The sequence below is a fragment of the Leopardus geoffroyi genome, chromosome B4, assembly GCF_018350155.1.
Source record: "Leopardus geoffroyi isolate Oge1 chromosome B4, O.geoffroyi_Oge1_pat1.0, whole genome shotgun sequence".
In the NCBI taxonomy this organism is placed as follows: domain Eukaryota; kingdom Metazoa; phylum Chordata; class Mammalia; order Carnivora; family Felidae; genus Leopardus; species Leopardus geoffroyi.
Genome location: NC_059341.1, coordinates 90,714,107 through 90,732,212, shown reverse-complemented (window position 1 = coordinate 90,732,212; position 18,106 = coordinate 90,714,107). Strand labels below are relative to the sequence as shown.

At 40.4% G+C, this 18,106-nt stretch overlaps 1 protein-coding gene across 5 annotated transcripts in view; it reads right to left on the bottom strand.

Moving 5' to 3' along the window:
* The window catches only part of TBC1D30 (TBC1 domain family member 30), an 89,807-nt gene that overhangs the window by 18,757 nt on the left and 52,944 nt on the right, over nucleotides 1-18,106 (bottom strand). For all 5 annotated transcript variants that reach the window (XM_045464854.1, XM_045464853.1, XM_045464857.1 and 2 more), the window contains 4 exons: nucleotides 16,091-16,276; nucleotides 10,262-10,430; nucleotides 8,181-8,349; nucleotides 3,049-3,154 (listed from right to left, as the gene is read on the bottom strand). In XM_045464854.1, coding sequence (XP_045320810.1) covers nucleotides 3,049-3,154; nucleotides 8,181-8,349; nucleotides 10,262-10,430; nucleotides 16,091-16,276 — 630 coding nt within the window. The remainder of the gene's footprint in view (nucleotides 1-3,048; nucleotides 3,155-8,180; nucleotides 8,350-10,261; nucleotides 10,431-16,090; nucleotides 16,277-18,106) is intronic.

Here is an 18,106-nt window from a genome sequence, read left to right as displayed (position 1 = left end):
GGTTGTGGTCCTCCATATCCACACCAAATACCAAACTGCTCATAGTTTCCTTCACACACTGTAAAGTTTTCCACTGCCATGTCTTTGCTTGTGCCCCTTCCTCAACCATGACTTCCCTTTCTGCTCTGCACCACTGCCTCCAACACACACACACACACACACACACACACACACACACACACCTCACATGTGCATGCACCCACGCATATACACACACATACATAGAGCCTGACCAACTCCATCTTTAAAAGGTAAAACCACACAATCATTTCCTCAAGGAAGTCTTCTGACAGAGATGCTCAAAAATGTTTGGAGAAGTTAATATAAGACCTAGAAAACTAGGCTGAAGCATTTTATTTACTGCAGTTAGTAACAAGGAAGCACTGAAGGCATTATGAAGAACAATGAAATGACCAAAGTAGTGTGGGCAATCACTCTGGCAGCAAAATGCCAATGCTATTAGAGCAGAGGGAATCTGGAAGGAGGGCCACCATATAAGTGTTGTTTAATTCAGCAAACATTTATTGAAAAAGAGAAGGCAGGAAATTAATCTCAGACTCTCAACAGATGTTTGCTTAATGAAGTAATAAATTTATTGAGCAGCTGTAGTAAAAGGCAAAGTGCTAAGTGTTCATGAGCAAAGCACAGGCTCTGTCCTCAAGGAGCTTAAAAATATCACTGAGGGGGTGCCTGGGTGGCTCAGTCGGTTAAGCGTCCGACTTTGGCTCAGGTCATGATCTCGTGGTCCAGGAGTTCAAGCCCTGCATTGGGCTCTGTGCTGACAGCTGAGAGCCTGGAGCCTGCTTCGGATTCTGTGTCTCCCTCTCTCTCTGCACCTCCCCTCAAAAATAAATAAACTTAAAAAAAATTTTTTTAAATATCACTGAGGATATTACTGATTTAAGATAAATCACTGATTTAAGATACAGTCTTAAATCAAAGTAGAATGTGATGAATGTTCACAAGACAGGTACAAAGAAAATGCCACAGTGATTCAGAGAAATGGAAGATGATTTTAGTTGAGACTATCAGAGAATGCTTCACAAAGGAGAGGGCATCTGAACTGGAACTTTTCATGAGGAGGCAGGCCTTAATCATGTGAAGGTAGATGGGAAAGACTGAACAGAGGGGGCACAGATACAGAGGAGGCATATTCCCAGGGATTCCTGGGAGCGTGGAGCACAGCTTGACTTGACCAGAATAAGAAAAGGGTATGAAAGGGAGGAGCTAGGACAGTCGAGAGCACTGGATGATAAGTTGAGAAATCCATGCTTCATTTTGTAGGCAATGAGTAGCCAACAAAGTTTCATGAGCGAGGGGGAAGGGACAATATCCTAGAGTGCTGCCTTGGGCAGATGAATCAGGCAGTTCTGTGAGACGTAAAGGATCCCATATGTGGAAAATGCCAAGCACAGACCTTGTACACAGAGCCATGTTCAAAAAGAGGTACTTCCCTCAGAGAGAGAATGAGTGATGAGGCAATAGCCCTGAGATGTGTCAGAAGAGTCGGGATCATAGCACCAACATCAGCATCACACAGAACACAGTCTGTCTTCTTCCTCTGAGACAGACAGGAAAGAAGAAAGAAGAGATGAGAAGGCAAAGAAAAGTTGAAATAAAAAAATATGAAGGGGCGCCTGAATGGCTCAGTCGGTTGAGCGTCAGACTTCAGCTCAGGTCATGATCTCGCGGTTTGTGAGTTCAAGCCCCGTGTCGGGCTCTGTGCTGACAGCTCTGAGCCTGGAGCCTGCTTCAGATTCTGTCTCTCCCTCTCTCTCTGCCCCTCCCCGACTTGTGCTCTGTCTCTCTACATCAAAAATAAATAAATGAAAAAAATACATATATTTTAAAAAATATAGGAATGTTCGGGGCAGTTCTATCAGGTGGTCAACATTCTCCAAACATAAGGGATTCTGAGAAGGAGCTGGAAGTGCCAGGAAATGAGCAAAGGAATGGAAACTCCTCGCTTCTCAAGCCCGAAGTCAGGGCCTGAGTCTTCGTTTTCCAATCTGTTGACTTGGCCCAGCACCCCCCAAACATAACCCCATGCATGGAACCCAACATAAAGGTAAAAGTTGAAACTCAGAAAAAAGAAAGAGAAATCACAGAGAAAGAAGAAACTAAGGCCCTAGGGCAACCTTGGACAAGACCCAGAGTTGGTCGGTGGGCAAAAGGAACAACCAGGAAGAGAAGCAGTAGTCAGAAGCATCAGAGGAGAATAAGGATAAAATCATGTTACAGAACCTAATGCAAGAGAGAATGTTAACAAATCTGTTATCTTTTTTGTACTCACTATCGCTTTTAATGCCTTGGTGAATATGATACTGAGATATAATAACATGCCAGAAAATAACAAAACCCTTCAAGTCTTTTTATATTATGATTAATATAGAACAACATGAGTAGAATATATGGGTAAAACAAATTACCAAAACACTGATTAGAATAATCTCCTTTGGTGGAGAGGCACCTGGGTGGCTCAGTTGGTTAAGCGTCTGACTCTTGATTTTGGCTCAGGTCACGATCTCAGTCATGGGCTCGAGCTCCACTCGGGCTCCGTGCTGAGCATGGAGCCTTCTTGAGATTCTCTTTGTCCCTATGTCTCTGTCCCTCCCCCACTATTCTATATATAAAAAACCAAACATTTAAAAATTTTTTTAAAGAATAATTTCCTTTTCAACCCTCAATAATTTCTCCCTCAAAATAATATGTTGCCCCACAAGTCTCCCTTTATGAAGGTTAAGAATCAGATTCAGAAGAAGTACCTGGTAATTTGGGCGGGGGTGGGGTTTAGAGGTTGGATTGCACGTAATGATTTTTAAACAACGCAGCTTGAATGGAAGTATAACAAATATCCATTATTCATTTCTTCCTTCCTCTTGTGACACAGTGAGATTCTTATCAAATTATATATAGACTCTTGGTCAAATGAAAAACTAAATCTGATGGCTGGCCAAACATATTTCCCAAAATTGCTGCTGTGACACTGCCTATTCCCACAGCACCCAGCATTCCCAGAGCCAAAATGGGGCCATGCTGCCCACTCACCTGCATGAGTTCATGGCTTTCCAGAAGGTCATTCTCTAGCATCTCCTGGGTAAGGCGTCCCATGGTGCTGTAGAATTCGTCAGCTGTTTCACAGCATTCTATCTGCCTAGATAAAGAAAGAACAGAAAAAGGAATTATTTAGGACACCCGTGTTGTTTATCAGGCATATACTGCAGTTGCAACAGGATACGGTGCCTCTTGCCATTAAATTAATCAAGTTAGTAATCAACAAAAACCACACTCCTGGGAACTTGTCTATGGCTTTGTCGTAGCTTGCATGTCCTGGCTTGAAATTCTCTGCTATTCCCAAATAAACCCATCTTTGCTGAATGCAGAGAAAAGATAAAAAAAATACCAAAGGCAACGTAGATGTACTTATTATAGGGTGAGCTCTCATCTTTCTTACCTGCTCCCCAGCCTCACAGCCCCACCTGTGGCATCTTTATTATTTTTATTTGACACTGTCTACACAGCAGAATGCCTACCACCGATCAGATCTAAGGACCACAAAATTGGGTACTAAAGAACAATTATCCCCTGTAGGGAATCTGGGGCTTTTAATCTACAAATGAGATCACTGATAAAATTGAAACCAAGCCACAGCAGAAAGGAAAGTGAAAAATACGAGAACTTTCTCTGTATATTTCATCATCCACGGGATGTTTTCACGGGCAGAACTTTTTCACTTCTTCTCAGGACACTGCTGCTAGTTGGAGATTACATCCTGCTTCCTGCATGTGCTTCTATACATAAATAAGAATCTGTCGGGGCACCTGGGTGGCTCAGTCAGGTGAGGTCTGACTTCAACTCAGGTCATGATCTCACAGTTTGTGAGTTGGAGCCCTTCATCAGGCTCACTGCTATCAGCGCAGAGCCTGCTTTGGATCCCCTGTCTCCTCTCTCTCTGTCCCTTCCCAGCTTGTGCTCTCTCTCAAAAATAAATAAATATTAAAAAGAAAGAGAGAAAAAAAGAGTCTGTCGCTTGGCAACCTATAAGGCAGGTTATACTTTCAACCTTCTTCTAGAAGGGAAAAAAATTTAATAGTCTAAAGCAAAGAGCACTGTGTATTTGTTTTATTTATTACAATGTTTTTTGGATAGTAGGATAATTTTATTTGCCCACCGACATAAGACCTTCTCTTTGACATGCACTAATGTCGGGGAATTTCCACGGAGCCATCCAAAAAATATATAATGATGGAAAAACTTCAGGTTCTGGAGTGTTCTTCAATCCCACTGCCACTAAATGAAATAGACCACTGAAGTGCTATTACAAAGATACAGAGTGGCATGTGGGCATAACTGAAAAAGTGGTTATGTTTACCCTAGAGGGTGAGGAAGAGAAATAATGCTTCAGATGAGTTCTGAAAAATATCCTCCAGGTTGGCAAGAAAGAAAAAGCGCTCCAAAGACATGGATGCAGGAGACAGCAGGCCCTCTCCAGGCCCTGCAAGGAGCTCCATGCAACCAAAGTTGGCCAGAAGGCCTATGTGGCCAGAGGGAGAGAGCAAGGGCTCAGGGTACAGAGCTGCAGACAGCAGATGGCAAAGGCCTCAGATGCCGGCTGAGCCTCCTCAGGGCAAGAGTCACCGAAAGGTGCTGAACAGGGAGTGTGAGAGCAGATGTGCCCTTGGCAAGGTTGGCTGGAGGGCGCATGGCAAGTGTAGAGTATGGCGGGGAGACGAGGAAGGAAACACCACGCTAGGTCTGTCATGAGGCCAAAGCATAGGGTCAGAGAAGAAAGGCTACATTAAGAGAGATGCCAGCAAAGGTGAGCTGACAGTCCATGGCTTACATATTCCAAAAGCACCGCTGGTGTGAGAGGAAGAAATGCCAAGCTGGTGGAATAAAGTGAATGGAGAGGTCCCATGGAGATGTTGTTCGTGATTTTTCCAGTGCAAAGTTTGTGGGGAAGAATACAGGCCCTGGAGTCAGAAAGATCCAGGATTAAGTCCCAGCTCTGCTACTCATGAGCTGTGTGACCATGAAGTAGTTAATTAACCCTCCGGGGGTAGCTTTCTCAGTTGAAAAGGCAGGGAGAATAATCCTACCTACTTCACAGGATTATGCAAAGAACTGAATGAGAAAATGTGTTTAAGCCGCCTGACAGAATGATGGCACTGTAGGCACTTGGTGATGTATACTGGTTGCCCTTCCTTTTGCTGAACAAGTTGCAGGTTCAAAAAACGTAGAAGTGGAGTGAGCAAAGACTCTGAAACATTTAAAGTCCTACCAGTCTGATTCATATATCCCCTGAATTTCATAAATGATAGCTATTTATTATCCGTAGATTCACATAATTAAAAGTGCAGATTCTAGGGGTTCTTGGCTAGTTCAGTCAGTGGATCGTGCGACTCTTGATCTTGGGGTTGTGGGTTCAGGCCCTGCATTAGGTATAGAGACTACTTATAAATAAAGTCTTTAAAATAAAAAAAAGTACAGATTCTAAAGTCAGGATACCTGGGCTCAAAATCAGGCTGTCCACTTACTGAGTGTCTTTGGGCAATTTACTTATCTGGGGCTCAGCTCCCACATCTGTAAAATGGGGATGATAACAGTCCTTGCCTTATGAAATGCAAGGACTAAACGAGTTAGTTTCACATCCAGCATGCTTAGAACAATGCTTATCCATTGCAAGCACTCCGTGAATATTGGATATTAAGTGTATCTATTATTATTTCAACAGTGTGACATCCCTGGGAGGACCATAGGGATAAATTCTGATCCTGCAGATAATGGATAGATGGGAGTAAAAACAGAATCGTTTCTTTTCTTCCTGCCCCATAATTAAGAACTAATACAAAGGTTACTAGAACTCAGCACACAGTTAAGTGCTACACTATTTTAATCCTATAAACTAGTTACCCAGAAATTGGACTATCAGACCCACAGAAACCATCAAAGTGCAAAGAGTTTCAGGCATACAGTAGGTTGGAAACACATGACTACAGAAAAATATAGATACTGGGGGGGGGGGGGAATGAAAAGATAAGTAAACAGCACACCAAATCCCCAGAAGACTCATCTATTTGCCTAGCTGAAAAGCAGTGCGTGATAAAACAAAGGCAAATGAGATAGCTATGTGATGTTTAAAAATACTTATACACAATAATGATCTTTCTACATCCATGAATTGATAGTTGGTGGATGTTTCTTGCAAAAAGTATGAAATGCTACAAGTCTCCCAGGAAACAACTTATCATAAATAAAAAGTCTAGTTGAAAGGTTTTTGAACAAAACACTGGCAGTGATCTATTAGTTTTCTGACATGTTGTCTATGAGTACCCACTCAAGTCATTTATAGCTCTAAGAAAGAAACATTAACAACTTCTCTGAATCTTAACTATAACAATTGTCCTATAACCATAACTGTTGTCCTCTCCATTACCCAGAAGGTAAAATTTTAATGTAATAGTCATAATATATTAGAGATGGGTGAAAATACCCTCCTTTTTATATTCCTGCTACTGGTAAAAAATGTAAGTAACATCTATGTGGCAATATGTTTAATAGTAATAGGTTTCATCATAGAATTAATTTAATTCTTGATAGAAGGAAAGAAGTTCCATGTGTTCTACCTTTTTTTAAATAGGCTCCCCTCACCAAACTCCACACCCGAAAAACAAATAACCCAGTGAAGAAATGGGCAGAAAACATGAATAGACACTTCTCTAAAGAAGACATCCGGATGGCCAACAGGCACATGAAAAGATGTTCAGCGTCGCTCCTTATCAGGGAAATACAAATCAAAACCACACTCAGGTATCACCTCACGCCAGTCAGAGTGGCCAAAATGAACAAATCAGGAGACTATAGATGCTGGAGAGGATGTGGAGAAACGGGAACCCTCTTGCACTGTTGGTGGGAATGCAAATTGGTGCAGCCGCTCTGGAAAGCAGTGTGGAGGTTCCTCAGAAAATTAAAAATAGACCTACCCTATGACCCAGCAATAGCACTGCTAGGAATTTATCCAAGGGATACAGGAGTACTGATGCATAGGGGCACTTGTACCCCAATGTTCATAGCAGCACTCTCAACAATAGCCAAATTATGGAAAGAGCCTAAATGTCCATCAATTGATGAATGGATAAAGAAATTGTGGTTTATATACACAATGGAATACTACGTGGCAATGAGAAAAAATGAAATATGGCCTTTTGTAGCAACATGGATGGAACTGGAGAGTGTGATGCTAAGTGAAATAAGGCATACAGAGAAAGACAGATACCATATGGTTTCACTCTTATGTGGATCCTGAGAAACTTAACAGGAACCCATGGGGGAGGGGGAGGAAAAAAAAATAATAATAAAAAAAAAAAAAAAAAAGAGGTTAGAGTGGGAGAGAGCCAAAGCATAAGAGACTGTTAAAAACTGAGAACAAACTGAGGGTTGATGGGGGGTGGGAGGGAGGAGAGGGTGGGTGATGGGTATTGAGGAGGGCACCTTTTGGGATGAGCACTGGGTGTTGTATGGAAACCAATTTGACAATAAATTTCATATAATAAAAATAAAAAATAAATAAATAAATAAATAAATAGGCTCCCTACTCAAAGTGGGTCTAGAACTCACGACCCTGAAATTAAGAGTCACATCCTTTACCGACTGAGGCAGCCGGGCGCCCCCTGTGTGTTCTACTATTGACTATGTACTAAGCACCACAGAGATACCTTATACATATTATCTCATTTAATTCTATCGTGATCCTGAAAGGCAGAACTAAACAAATAATAAAAATTCAAAAAATAATCCAAATCATGAATGTTAACTAACAAGCCTACCTACTCCTCTCCAGATCTTCCTCTTCTAAGTTCCTCTCCCTCCCCCTCTTCCCAATTAGAGTCCAGGGAGAAGCTGCCAAAAGTAAGCCAGCCAGGATACTAGCAGTGAAGAGGAGGAAGAGATCTGCAGACCTGAAAAAGCTTACCCCCTTCCCCAACATAGATTCTATTTGCTGCACCCCCCCACCCAACAATCAAGAAATCAGCCAAGTAAGATTTCAGAAGGCTAAAGCAATTCAACAAAGTTCCCAAATTTCTCTCTTGCTCACACCTAAATACAGATGCTTTCCACATTAGAGCACAGAACTTCTTAAGGCCCTCCACACCAGAGAACAGAAGGGGGAAATCACTTACTCTCCCAATTTTGCCCAGATGGCCAGCGATACCCTCAGGATGATTTCCGAACCTTCAAAGAAGACTGAATCCCAAATCTTTAAGACTGTATGGTTAGGGAGGCACGTAGCAAAAAGAGTCAGAAACCACTGCATCGTGAAGACATTCGTCAGTGGGGGCTCATATCCACCTGAAATGAATCAAATACTCTATGTTTCTTCAGAATTGATGTTTTGCAAGATATAAAAATACCCTCATTCAATCTTCCATGCCCACTAAACATGTTACATTTCCTGACTGATTTCTTCATATCTCTAATTCTGGTTCTTTCCTCCTTTTTTCCTTTTTTTTTTTTTTTTTTTTTTTTTTTTTGGAAGAACATAAGTGTGTCTGGTAAAAATCTCAATAATATAACCTTCACAAATTCTTTATATTTCAGAAATCTTAACCTAAAACTTTATTTGGCTCTACCTATTTATTTTGTGGTGCTAAAAATTAGGGAGAACGTTTTCCTCACCAAAAACAGGATTAAAAGAAAGGATTTTTCGCCTCTCAAAACCTGAATTCAATTTTCAAAATCTCATAAAGCCCACTTTTATTCAAATGCTACTGATAAAAACAAGGCTCCTTATGAAATTACTTGTATACTTCTTAAATTATGCACAGCTCTCAGACCACAGTGGAATTAAACTAGAAATAAATAACAGAAAGAAAGCTGGAAAATTCCAAAGTATCTGTAGATTAAACAACATGAAATTTTAAAATATTTTGAACTAAACTATACACACAGCTCACAATGAAGTTTGTGAATTCACCAAAAACACAGAGCTCCCTCCTACTTCCTGGAATGGCATTAAGTGTGTATTTTATGAAATAAAAAATGTAGATGTTTAAACTGATCCTCCCTCCAAGTTAATCAGACTGTGCATTTACCCAAGGATAAGCAAAAAAAAAAGCTCTATTCTCATTTCCTCTCTTCTTAAAGAACAAAGGAGCATCTTTTTTCAGAGACTTAGAATCTAAGGGCAGCACTTATAAGCAAGTGCAGGACTTATGGAGGAAAACATAGGGCCGAGGAAAGCATGTCTGACATGGGACAGGCAAGGTGGTCTATCTGGAAGCACTATGAAATCCACACAGGTGCACAATTACACTGCACGGCCAAATTAAATGAGATTACTCAAATGGTTTAGAAGGAAATGCTGAGAGACTCCCAGGTGTCACTAAAATTTCCAGTGTACTGTAATCACAGATTAGGTCTTCAGATCGTTTCAAATTTTCCCAGATTTGAATGTGTGGGTGGGGGATTGGCAACAGTATACAGGAAACACAGCAAAGCTCTCACTGTTTTCCTGGTATCCTGAGCATAGCCAGGGAAGCGCAGGCAGTGGGTACATTCACAGCCGTTAGCTGGGGTGCTTCGGAAAGCTGGGGGATGCCCGCCAGACAGCAGTGACTCGGAGCTGCTTACAGAACCGAGTTTCCATCCCGGTCTCAACCTAGTGCCTTCCTTCAGGGTGCAGATTCTAGCTGGCCGTCCTGGAGAGCCCTTCTCCAGAATGAGCTGACCCACTCATCTCTGGTAAGTCTAAATACCCTTACCATGAATAGATAAAAGGAGCAATTAAATGTTTCAATCCAAAAGACTATTGACGTATCTCCTAAAACTTAATGAAAACACATATTCCTCTCTCCATAGCCTCAGTGGTTCAGGCAAAACCGTAGTCTGTGTGAAATTGTACCTGTCGCTCGGTTTTAAAGAACTCCTATAAGATGGGTGCCAGCTTAGAGCAGCGTAACTAGATGGTAAGATATGGACACCATTCTTCACCTAGAGTGCAATACATCATTTCAGTTGTTGATCTCATACTGGGAAAGTATTAGGTTCTTGACTGACTTCCTAACCATGACCAGTTAGAGGTTCAACATGTGGCCCTATCATTTTTTCAGTTCTATTCATGTTCTCTAGCAATCTATTTCACTGCACCGTACTCTAACAGAAATACCTGGAAACAAGTATTTCCATTCAAGGTTTAGGCTCAGATGTACAGTGGAATCAAAGTAAAATATTTTCAGATATAAGAGCACTGAATCATCACTACCTCCACTTTCCTTGTTTGCAGTTCTCTGAAGGGTATCCAGGTGCTGAGATAATTCAGGGAGCTTCAGTCTCAAGAGATCTCTGAAGACAGCCATATCCACAGACAATGCCCGGAGATTATTGACAAAATAGCTTTCAGGAAGTACTTTATCAATAAGGTAAATCATAATCTGAAGAAAAATACAAAGAATAAGATTACTTCTTAAAACCTGGGATCCCTAACATGTCCTAAATAGAAGGCACATATTCAAAAATGCGGTTAGCCAAAGCACACCATTCTTTAAATGTGTCAGTCTAAAGTTTCTAGATGGGCCACTAGACCTAAGTTCACCCCCAAAGTAGCTGTGCTTATACAACCTTCCGCCCCATTCAGAAGTGATGGACCACATACTTCATCAGCAGCCAGCAGGAATCTCAATGCTGGCTCCCTGATGTCAGCACAGTTTTACAACCTTAATATGAAAACCAAGAGTTGGACCATCATAAAACACCGCAACTAAAGCAAGTCTCAGGATTCACTTAGCATCAGCTCAGAAACTGATAGTGGCTTTCCTGTCCCAGGAGACTGCAACAAGTTTTCGTGTGAATACACGGTATTTCTAAAATCTGGATTTCTCGGGGCGCCTGGGTGGCGCAGTCGGTTAAGCGTCCGACTTCAGCCAGGTCACGATCTCGCGGTCCGTGAGTTCGAGCCCCGCGTCGGGCTCTGGGCTGATGGCTCAGAGCCTGGAGCCTGTTTCCGATTCTGTGTCTCCCTCTCTCTCTGCCCCTCCCCCGTTCATGCTCTGTCTCTCTCTGTCCCAAAAATAAATAAACGTTGAAAAAAAAAAAATTAAAATCTGGATTTCTCTCATAAGATTGTCTCACAAGTTCTTCAAATTACTCTTTTCATTCTGACTTTTCTACTTGCATTACCTTCTCTAAAGATATCAAGAACCACTAGATTGACCGAGCGGAACACACAAGAGTTCTATACGTCAATCTCCGGTTCTTTCCCCATCAGCTTGTACACTCTGCTAGGTCTTCCCCCACCCCAGAAAAACACTGAGTCCCCAGAGCCCAGGAAAAACAAGATTAAGAATAGAATCATAGCTAACCCTATATGTTGGTAGAGAAGTAGCTGTCTCACATTTTGATTTTTCTGTCTAACACAAAACTCTATTTTCCAAGAAAATTATCTCCCAGACCTGACAAGGGCCCATTTGTCCCTCATCCTTGGCTTGTAATTTCTACTTTTTCGGGTCATAGTTTTGACTAATAAGGCTGGGCCATACTCTTGAGAAGGTCCCTCGGAGACCTTTATTCCAAGAGTGGACAGGTAGAGCTTAGCAATAAAAGGAGTACAGCATATTCAATCTGTGGAGGAAGGAAGTCCTAGAGAGACTAGGGCCAGTTGAGGGGGAATGCAGAGGTCCGAGAGAACGGAGTATCCTGGTGGGGACCTTGCACTCTACTTCTAAGGAGAAGAGGGACTTATAGGATCACAAAGGTAAAATTTAAAAGTAAGAGTCTCTCTATTACTGCACTTTCTATCTAAGGATATAATAGAGAGAGAGACACTTAAGCTTTAAAAAGAAATCATGGGAGTGTCCGGGTGGCTCAGTCGGTTGAGCCTTCGACTTTTGGTTTCGGCTCAGGTCATGATCTTGCGGTTGGTGAGTTCAAACCCTGCACAGAGCCCTGCACTGGCCATGCAGAGCCTGCTTAGGATTCTCTGTCTCCCCCTCTCTGCCCCTCCCCTCCTTGCTCTCTCTCTCAAAATAAATAAACTTAAAAAAAGAAGATAGCAGTTAGCAACTAAAAAATAAAAAAGAAACTATGATCTCTCAAAATTACACAAAACAAGAAAAACAAATTTCCAATTATCATAGTAATTCTTATGACACAATGAAATTATCTGTCCAAAGGCATCTCTAAGTCTGACACAGGACATAAGAGACAGCTGTGTGTTTTGTTAAGTATGTCACTCCACCCATCACTATATTTCAAAGACCACACATTGGGGGAAAAAGGGATAAATAATGGCAATAGAGCAAAACAGTTTCTTCAACAAATGGTGTTGGAATAAGTGGACATCTACATGCCAAAAAATGAATCTAGACACAAAAATTACACCTTTCACAAAAAAAATGACTCAAAATAGATCACAGACCTAAACATAAAATGCAAAACTATAAAACTCCTAGAAGACAGCATAGCCTAGATGATCTTGGGTATGGTGATGACTTTTTAGATACAACAGCAAAGGATACAATCCATGAAAAAAGTCACTGGGAAGCTAGATTTCTTTAAATAAAAACTTCTGTTTTGTGAAAGACAATGTCAAGAGGATAAGAAAACAAGCCACAGACTGGGAGCAAATATTTGCAGAAGGCACATATGATAAAAGACTATTACCCAAAATACACAAAGAACTCTGAAAGCTCAAAATAAAATAATCAGTAGGATCAAATGAACCAAAGACTTTAACAGATACCTCACCAAAGATGTGTTTGGATGGCAAATAAGCATATGAAAAGATGCTTCACACCATACGTCATCAGGGAAATTCAAATTAAAATGAGATACCACTGCACACCTATTAGAATGGCAAAAATCTGGAATGCTGACACCACCAACTGCTGACCAGGATGTGGAGCAACAGGAACTCTCATTCGTCGCTGGCGGGAATGCAAAATTGGATAGTCACTTGGGAAGACAGTTTGGAAGTTTCTTACAAAATCGAATATACTCTTACCATATGATCCAGCAATCACACTCCTTGGTAGTTACCCAAAGGAAGTGAAAACTCACATCTACACAAAAACCTGCACATGGATGTTTATTGAAGCTTTATTCATATCTGCCAAAACTTGGAAGCAACAGAGATGTCCTTCAGTAGGTGAATGGAAAAACAAACTACATACAGCCAGACAATGGAATATTATTGAGCACTAAAAATAAATGAGCCATCAAGCCATGAAAAGACATGAGGAACTTTAAATGCATATTACTAAGTGAAAGAAGCCAATCTGAAAAGGCTCCATACTCTGATTCCAGCTATATGACTTTCTGGAAAGGGTAAGACTGTGGAGACAGTTAAAAGATTACTGGTTGCCAGGGGTGAGGGCAGGGGGAATGAATAGGCAGAGCACAGAGCATTGTTGGGGCAGTGAACACCCTCTCTACAAACACTTTAATGACAAATACACGTCGTTAAACATTTGTCCAAACCCACAGAATGTACAACACCAAGAGTGAGTCCTAATGGAAACTACAGACTTTAGGTGATTATGACCCATTGATATAGGTTCATGGATTGTAACAAATGTACCTTTGAAAAGTGATGGTGATAATGGGGGAGGCTACACATGTGTTGGGGCAGGGGGCATATGGAACATCTGTGTCTTCCACTCAGTTTTGCTGTGAACCTGAAACTACTCTAAAAAAATTATGTATTTTTTAAAAAATAACTAATGAAGGAACGTCAAAATTTTAACAAGTAGTTAAAAATAGTTACTAAGAAAAAACAGTAAGTGCTGAAAAGCAAGGAAATGGTTCACCTCCTTCTGAAATAAACTATATATCTGCCTAATAATTAAAACTTGCAAAAAAAAAATTTGCAGAGGCCAAAATAGCTGCTAAAAAACACGGATACCCATATCTTCCTTTGCATCTGAAATGATTCTTCATGAATCTAATCTTCCTCTGCATATTCAATGTCTAACCACAAGATTCCTAAATGATGATGATGTCATTTCATTTCACAGAGTTCATTTTCTTAGAGGCAGAAATATAAATATGCAGCTCCTCAGCTTTATCTAATCCATCTTTTTTATGTGCATTTAGTTTCCCAAGTATCACTGAGCCTTTCCATGATTTGATTGGCATGTATATCCCCTCCCCCAAACTACTCCACCTCACCTGCTAACCTGAATTGCTTATTCTAACTTTTCAACAGAACAGTTCTCATTTTATAGGCATAGAAATTACATCTGAAAAGAAAAAATTGACTAAAGCTGATAGACTGAGTAAACAAAACTGCTTCTTGATAAAAAACGTTTTAAATGTTTAAATTCATACATTTATTTGTCTCCGGCTCCTCCCTCCCCCACTTATTTGATGAACATGTAGCTTCAGAGCTGTTTCCTTAAATACGCGAATGGAAAAAGTGAAAGGGTGAATACGGATTTAGACTATGTCAGGCTGGCTTTATAATTAATTCCACCATGATACATACAAAACGAGAAGGAATATTTGTTTGTTTGTCCGTATGACATTAGTCAGTGATTGGAAATATCATTAAGATTATTTACCACAATCAAACACAAGGCTGGGGTTGGGGGAGGCTCTTGAATACAAAGACTAAGTATCTATTCCACCCATCACAAAGCATTGCAATCAATAGCAGATTGAGAGTTCAAACATGAATTAGCAACCCCATATTGCCCCAAGCTAATAAGGGAGTAGTCATCCTGCACATGTGAAATGCTTCATTTCTCATAAAGATTATTTCTGGTGATTCACTGACTCACATTCCAACACATAAGCTTAAATTGCTTGTGACCCATCTCAAAGTGTTTCCAGAATTTTTTTTTTTTAACAAATAAAGGTTCCAGGTATCAAAGATTAAAAGATAATAAAATATAATTCACCTCCACAACCTTTCTCCATGCAAATACCTTCCATAATACACACTCACTCTCAGCCTACCTCCTCCATACCTCACCCCATATGTGAAAGAGTAAAGCAATCCAGTAACAAGACCCAACCTGAATTAAGCATAACTTGTGGGAAAGTAGGAAGTTTCTAACATGACCCTTCGTGTCCCACCTCTTGGTAGTCACACCCTTGTGTAAGACCTTCCCCTTGAGTAAGAGCTAGCCCTAGTGACTGGCTTCTAATGAATAGGATGTAACAAAAATGAAAATGTAACTGATAATAGGCTACAAATCTGCAAATGAATCTCTCCTACCTTGTCCATTCTCTTTTACTCTCTTATTCTGAGGGATGCTGGCCGCCTTGTTGTGAAATGGAGACATGGCAAAGAACTAAAAAAGGCCTCCAGCCAACAGCCAGCCAGACTTAGGCCCTCAGTCCAACAACCTGTGAGAAATTAAATCTTGCCAACAACCACATGAACAAATTTGGAAGTGAATGCTGTCCCCAAGTGAGCTTTCAGATGAGACTGCAGACCCAGCCAACAGTTTTGATGTCACAACAATATGACTTTGAGCCAGCGCGGCTGCACTCAGATTCCTGACTCCAAGAAACTATGAGGTAAATCATGTTTGCTATTTTAAGTAGCTAATTTGTTATGCAGCAATGGATAATTAATACAATTAGTATTCAACTTGTTTTAAAAATATGATGTTTCAGGGGCACCTGGGTGGCTCAGTCAGTTGAGCATCTGACCTTAGCTCAGGTCATGATCTCACAGTTTGTGAGTTCCAGTCCTGCGTCAGGCTCTGTGCTGACGGCTCAGCGCCTGGAGCCTGCTTTGGATTCTGTGTCTTCATCTCTCTCTGCCCCTCCCCCACTCATGTTCTGTCTCTCTCTCTGTCTCTGTCTCTGTCTCTCTCTCTCTCTCAAAAATAAACATTAAAAAAAATTTTTAAAGATATGCTGTTTCATAAACAAGACTAAAAACATAATGATTCTACTCACATTTGGCAGTTACATGAGTCCATCACTTGACCTGGCTTTAACGTCGGGGAAATGTTATTATGGGTAATTACAAATGCACAGCAAACCCCTTGGAAGGCGGTGGGTCGTCAAGGAAGAGATATTACAGTTCCAACGTTTGACTCTCAGACAGTTTCAGTTGCCCTCTTCAGAGCCTGATACTCACTTTCAGTGCATCCCCTTCATTGCCTTCCACCACTTCCAGAATTAGAGCAGCCAGGATGTTAAAGCCTTGGCAGTAACCAACATTCTTGTTCCATCGAGCATAGGCCAAAAGGACCCGTTTTAACACAACCCTGTCCTGCTCAGCCTCCTGGCCACAGTAAGAACTGCAGCCTGTGCGGTGAAGATCCTAAAGAAGAGAAACAATTATCTTTTCTAATGGCTCCTTATTTTCTCTACAAAAAAAAAAAAAAAAGCCTTTAGTTGTATCTCTGCTTCAGCACTAAATAGAATATGTATTTTAGTTTTTTATTATTTTTATTTTATTTTATTTTTGATTATTTTTCCAAGTTTATTTAGTCTGAGAGGGTAGAGAGGGACAAAGAGAGAGGGAGAGGAAGAATCCCAAGCAGGCTCCGAGCTGTCAGCACAGAACCCATCATGGGGCTTAAACTCACGAAATTTGAGATCATGACCTGAGCCAAAACCAAGAGTTGGACACTTAACCAACTAAGTCACCCAGGTGCCCCAACATGGATTTTAGTTTTTAAAACTATATATGTACCCTAGACACAAGCCAAAAACAATTTTTTAAATTTTCTTTCTCCTAACATTTTCTAACATTCAAAGATACATTTTTTTCCAGTTTTATTCGGATATAGTTGACTAAGGACATTTTCAAGGGGAATTTCAGTCAAATTTTCTAAATTTCTTTCTAATTTTCTATTAAAGTTAAGTTGTTTCCAGAAGTGATACAAATGTGATTCAGAATTAACAAAAATTGCATTATAATTCTATATAAACTGACAGTTTCTTTTAATACCAGGTCTCAGATAAAACAACGGTCACGTCAATACACATATGATAGATGCTAACATTATTCCTTTCTCGAAAGCACAATGTAATATTTACCTATTAAAACTCTAATATTAAGGAGAAAAATCAAAATAGCAAAAAATGCAATCTATATTGCAGAGAGACAGAAAAATTATTCTGTCCAAGACACAGAAATCTTTCTATCTAAATTGGTTTATAAATTTGTATAAAAAGGACAGAAACATTTGTTGTACTTTAATATTTAATGAGAGCAATATATATCATTTAATAACTAAGCAGAGACTATGATTTTCATGAGCTAATGTCATTTTACTGACAGAGCATTTACTTCAATGAGAAAAATGAAACATTCTCTTAATAACATGATTGTTATAAAATGTACATTGCCTTAATTCACAATTTAAACAGAAAGAAAATATTTCAAATATGGAATACTTTGAGGCACCTGGGTGGCTCAGTCAGTTAAGCATCTGACTTCGGCTCAGTCATGATCTCACAGTTCAGGGGTTCAAGCCCCGCATCGGGCTCTCTGCTGTCAGCGCTGAGCCTGCTTCTGACACTCTGTCCCCCTCTCTTTATGCCCCTCCGCCACCTGCTTGTTCACACTCACTCAAAAATAAATGAAAACATTTTTTAAAAATATATGGAATACTTCATTTCTGAGAAACATTCTGAAATTCCAAATAAAGAGCTGAAATATGGATAGTGCAGACACTTTTAAAACATACAAAATAAAATTTTATAATTGTTTTCAACATTTGTCTGAAACAGAACAAGTTAGGTCACATAGAAACTTCTTTTAGTTAGTACTTCCTCATGAGAAAAGTATCTTCAAATCTGCCAAAACCTTAGCCATCTTCCGGTGGCCAAAATTTATGAGACAACTTCCCTTTTAAAACCCTAGCTTAGGGGTACGTGGGTGGCTCAGTCGGTTAAGCCTCTGACCCATGCTTTCAGCTCAGGTCATGATGTCATGGTTCATGAGTTTGAGCCCCACGCTGACAGCACAGAGCCTGCTTGGGATTCTCTCCCTCTCTCTCTATCCCTCCACCACTCACACACGCACTCACGTGCATGCTCTCTTGCTCTCTCTCTCTCTCTCTCTCTCACTCACTCAAAATAAATAAATAAGCATTAAAAATAACCCAACTTAGCATTACACTGTAATGAACTCATAAAATCA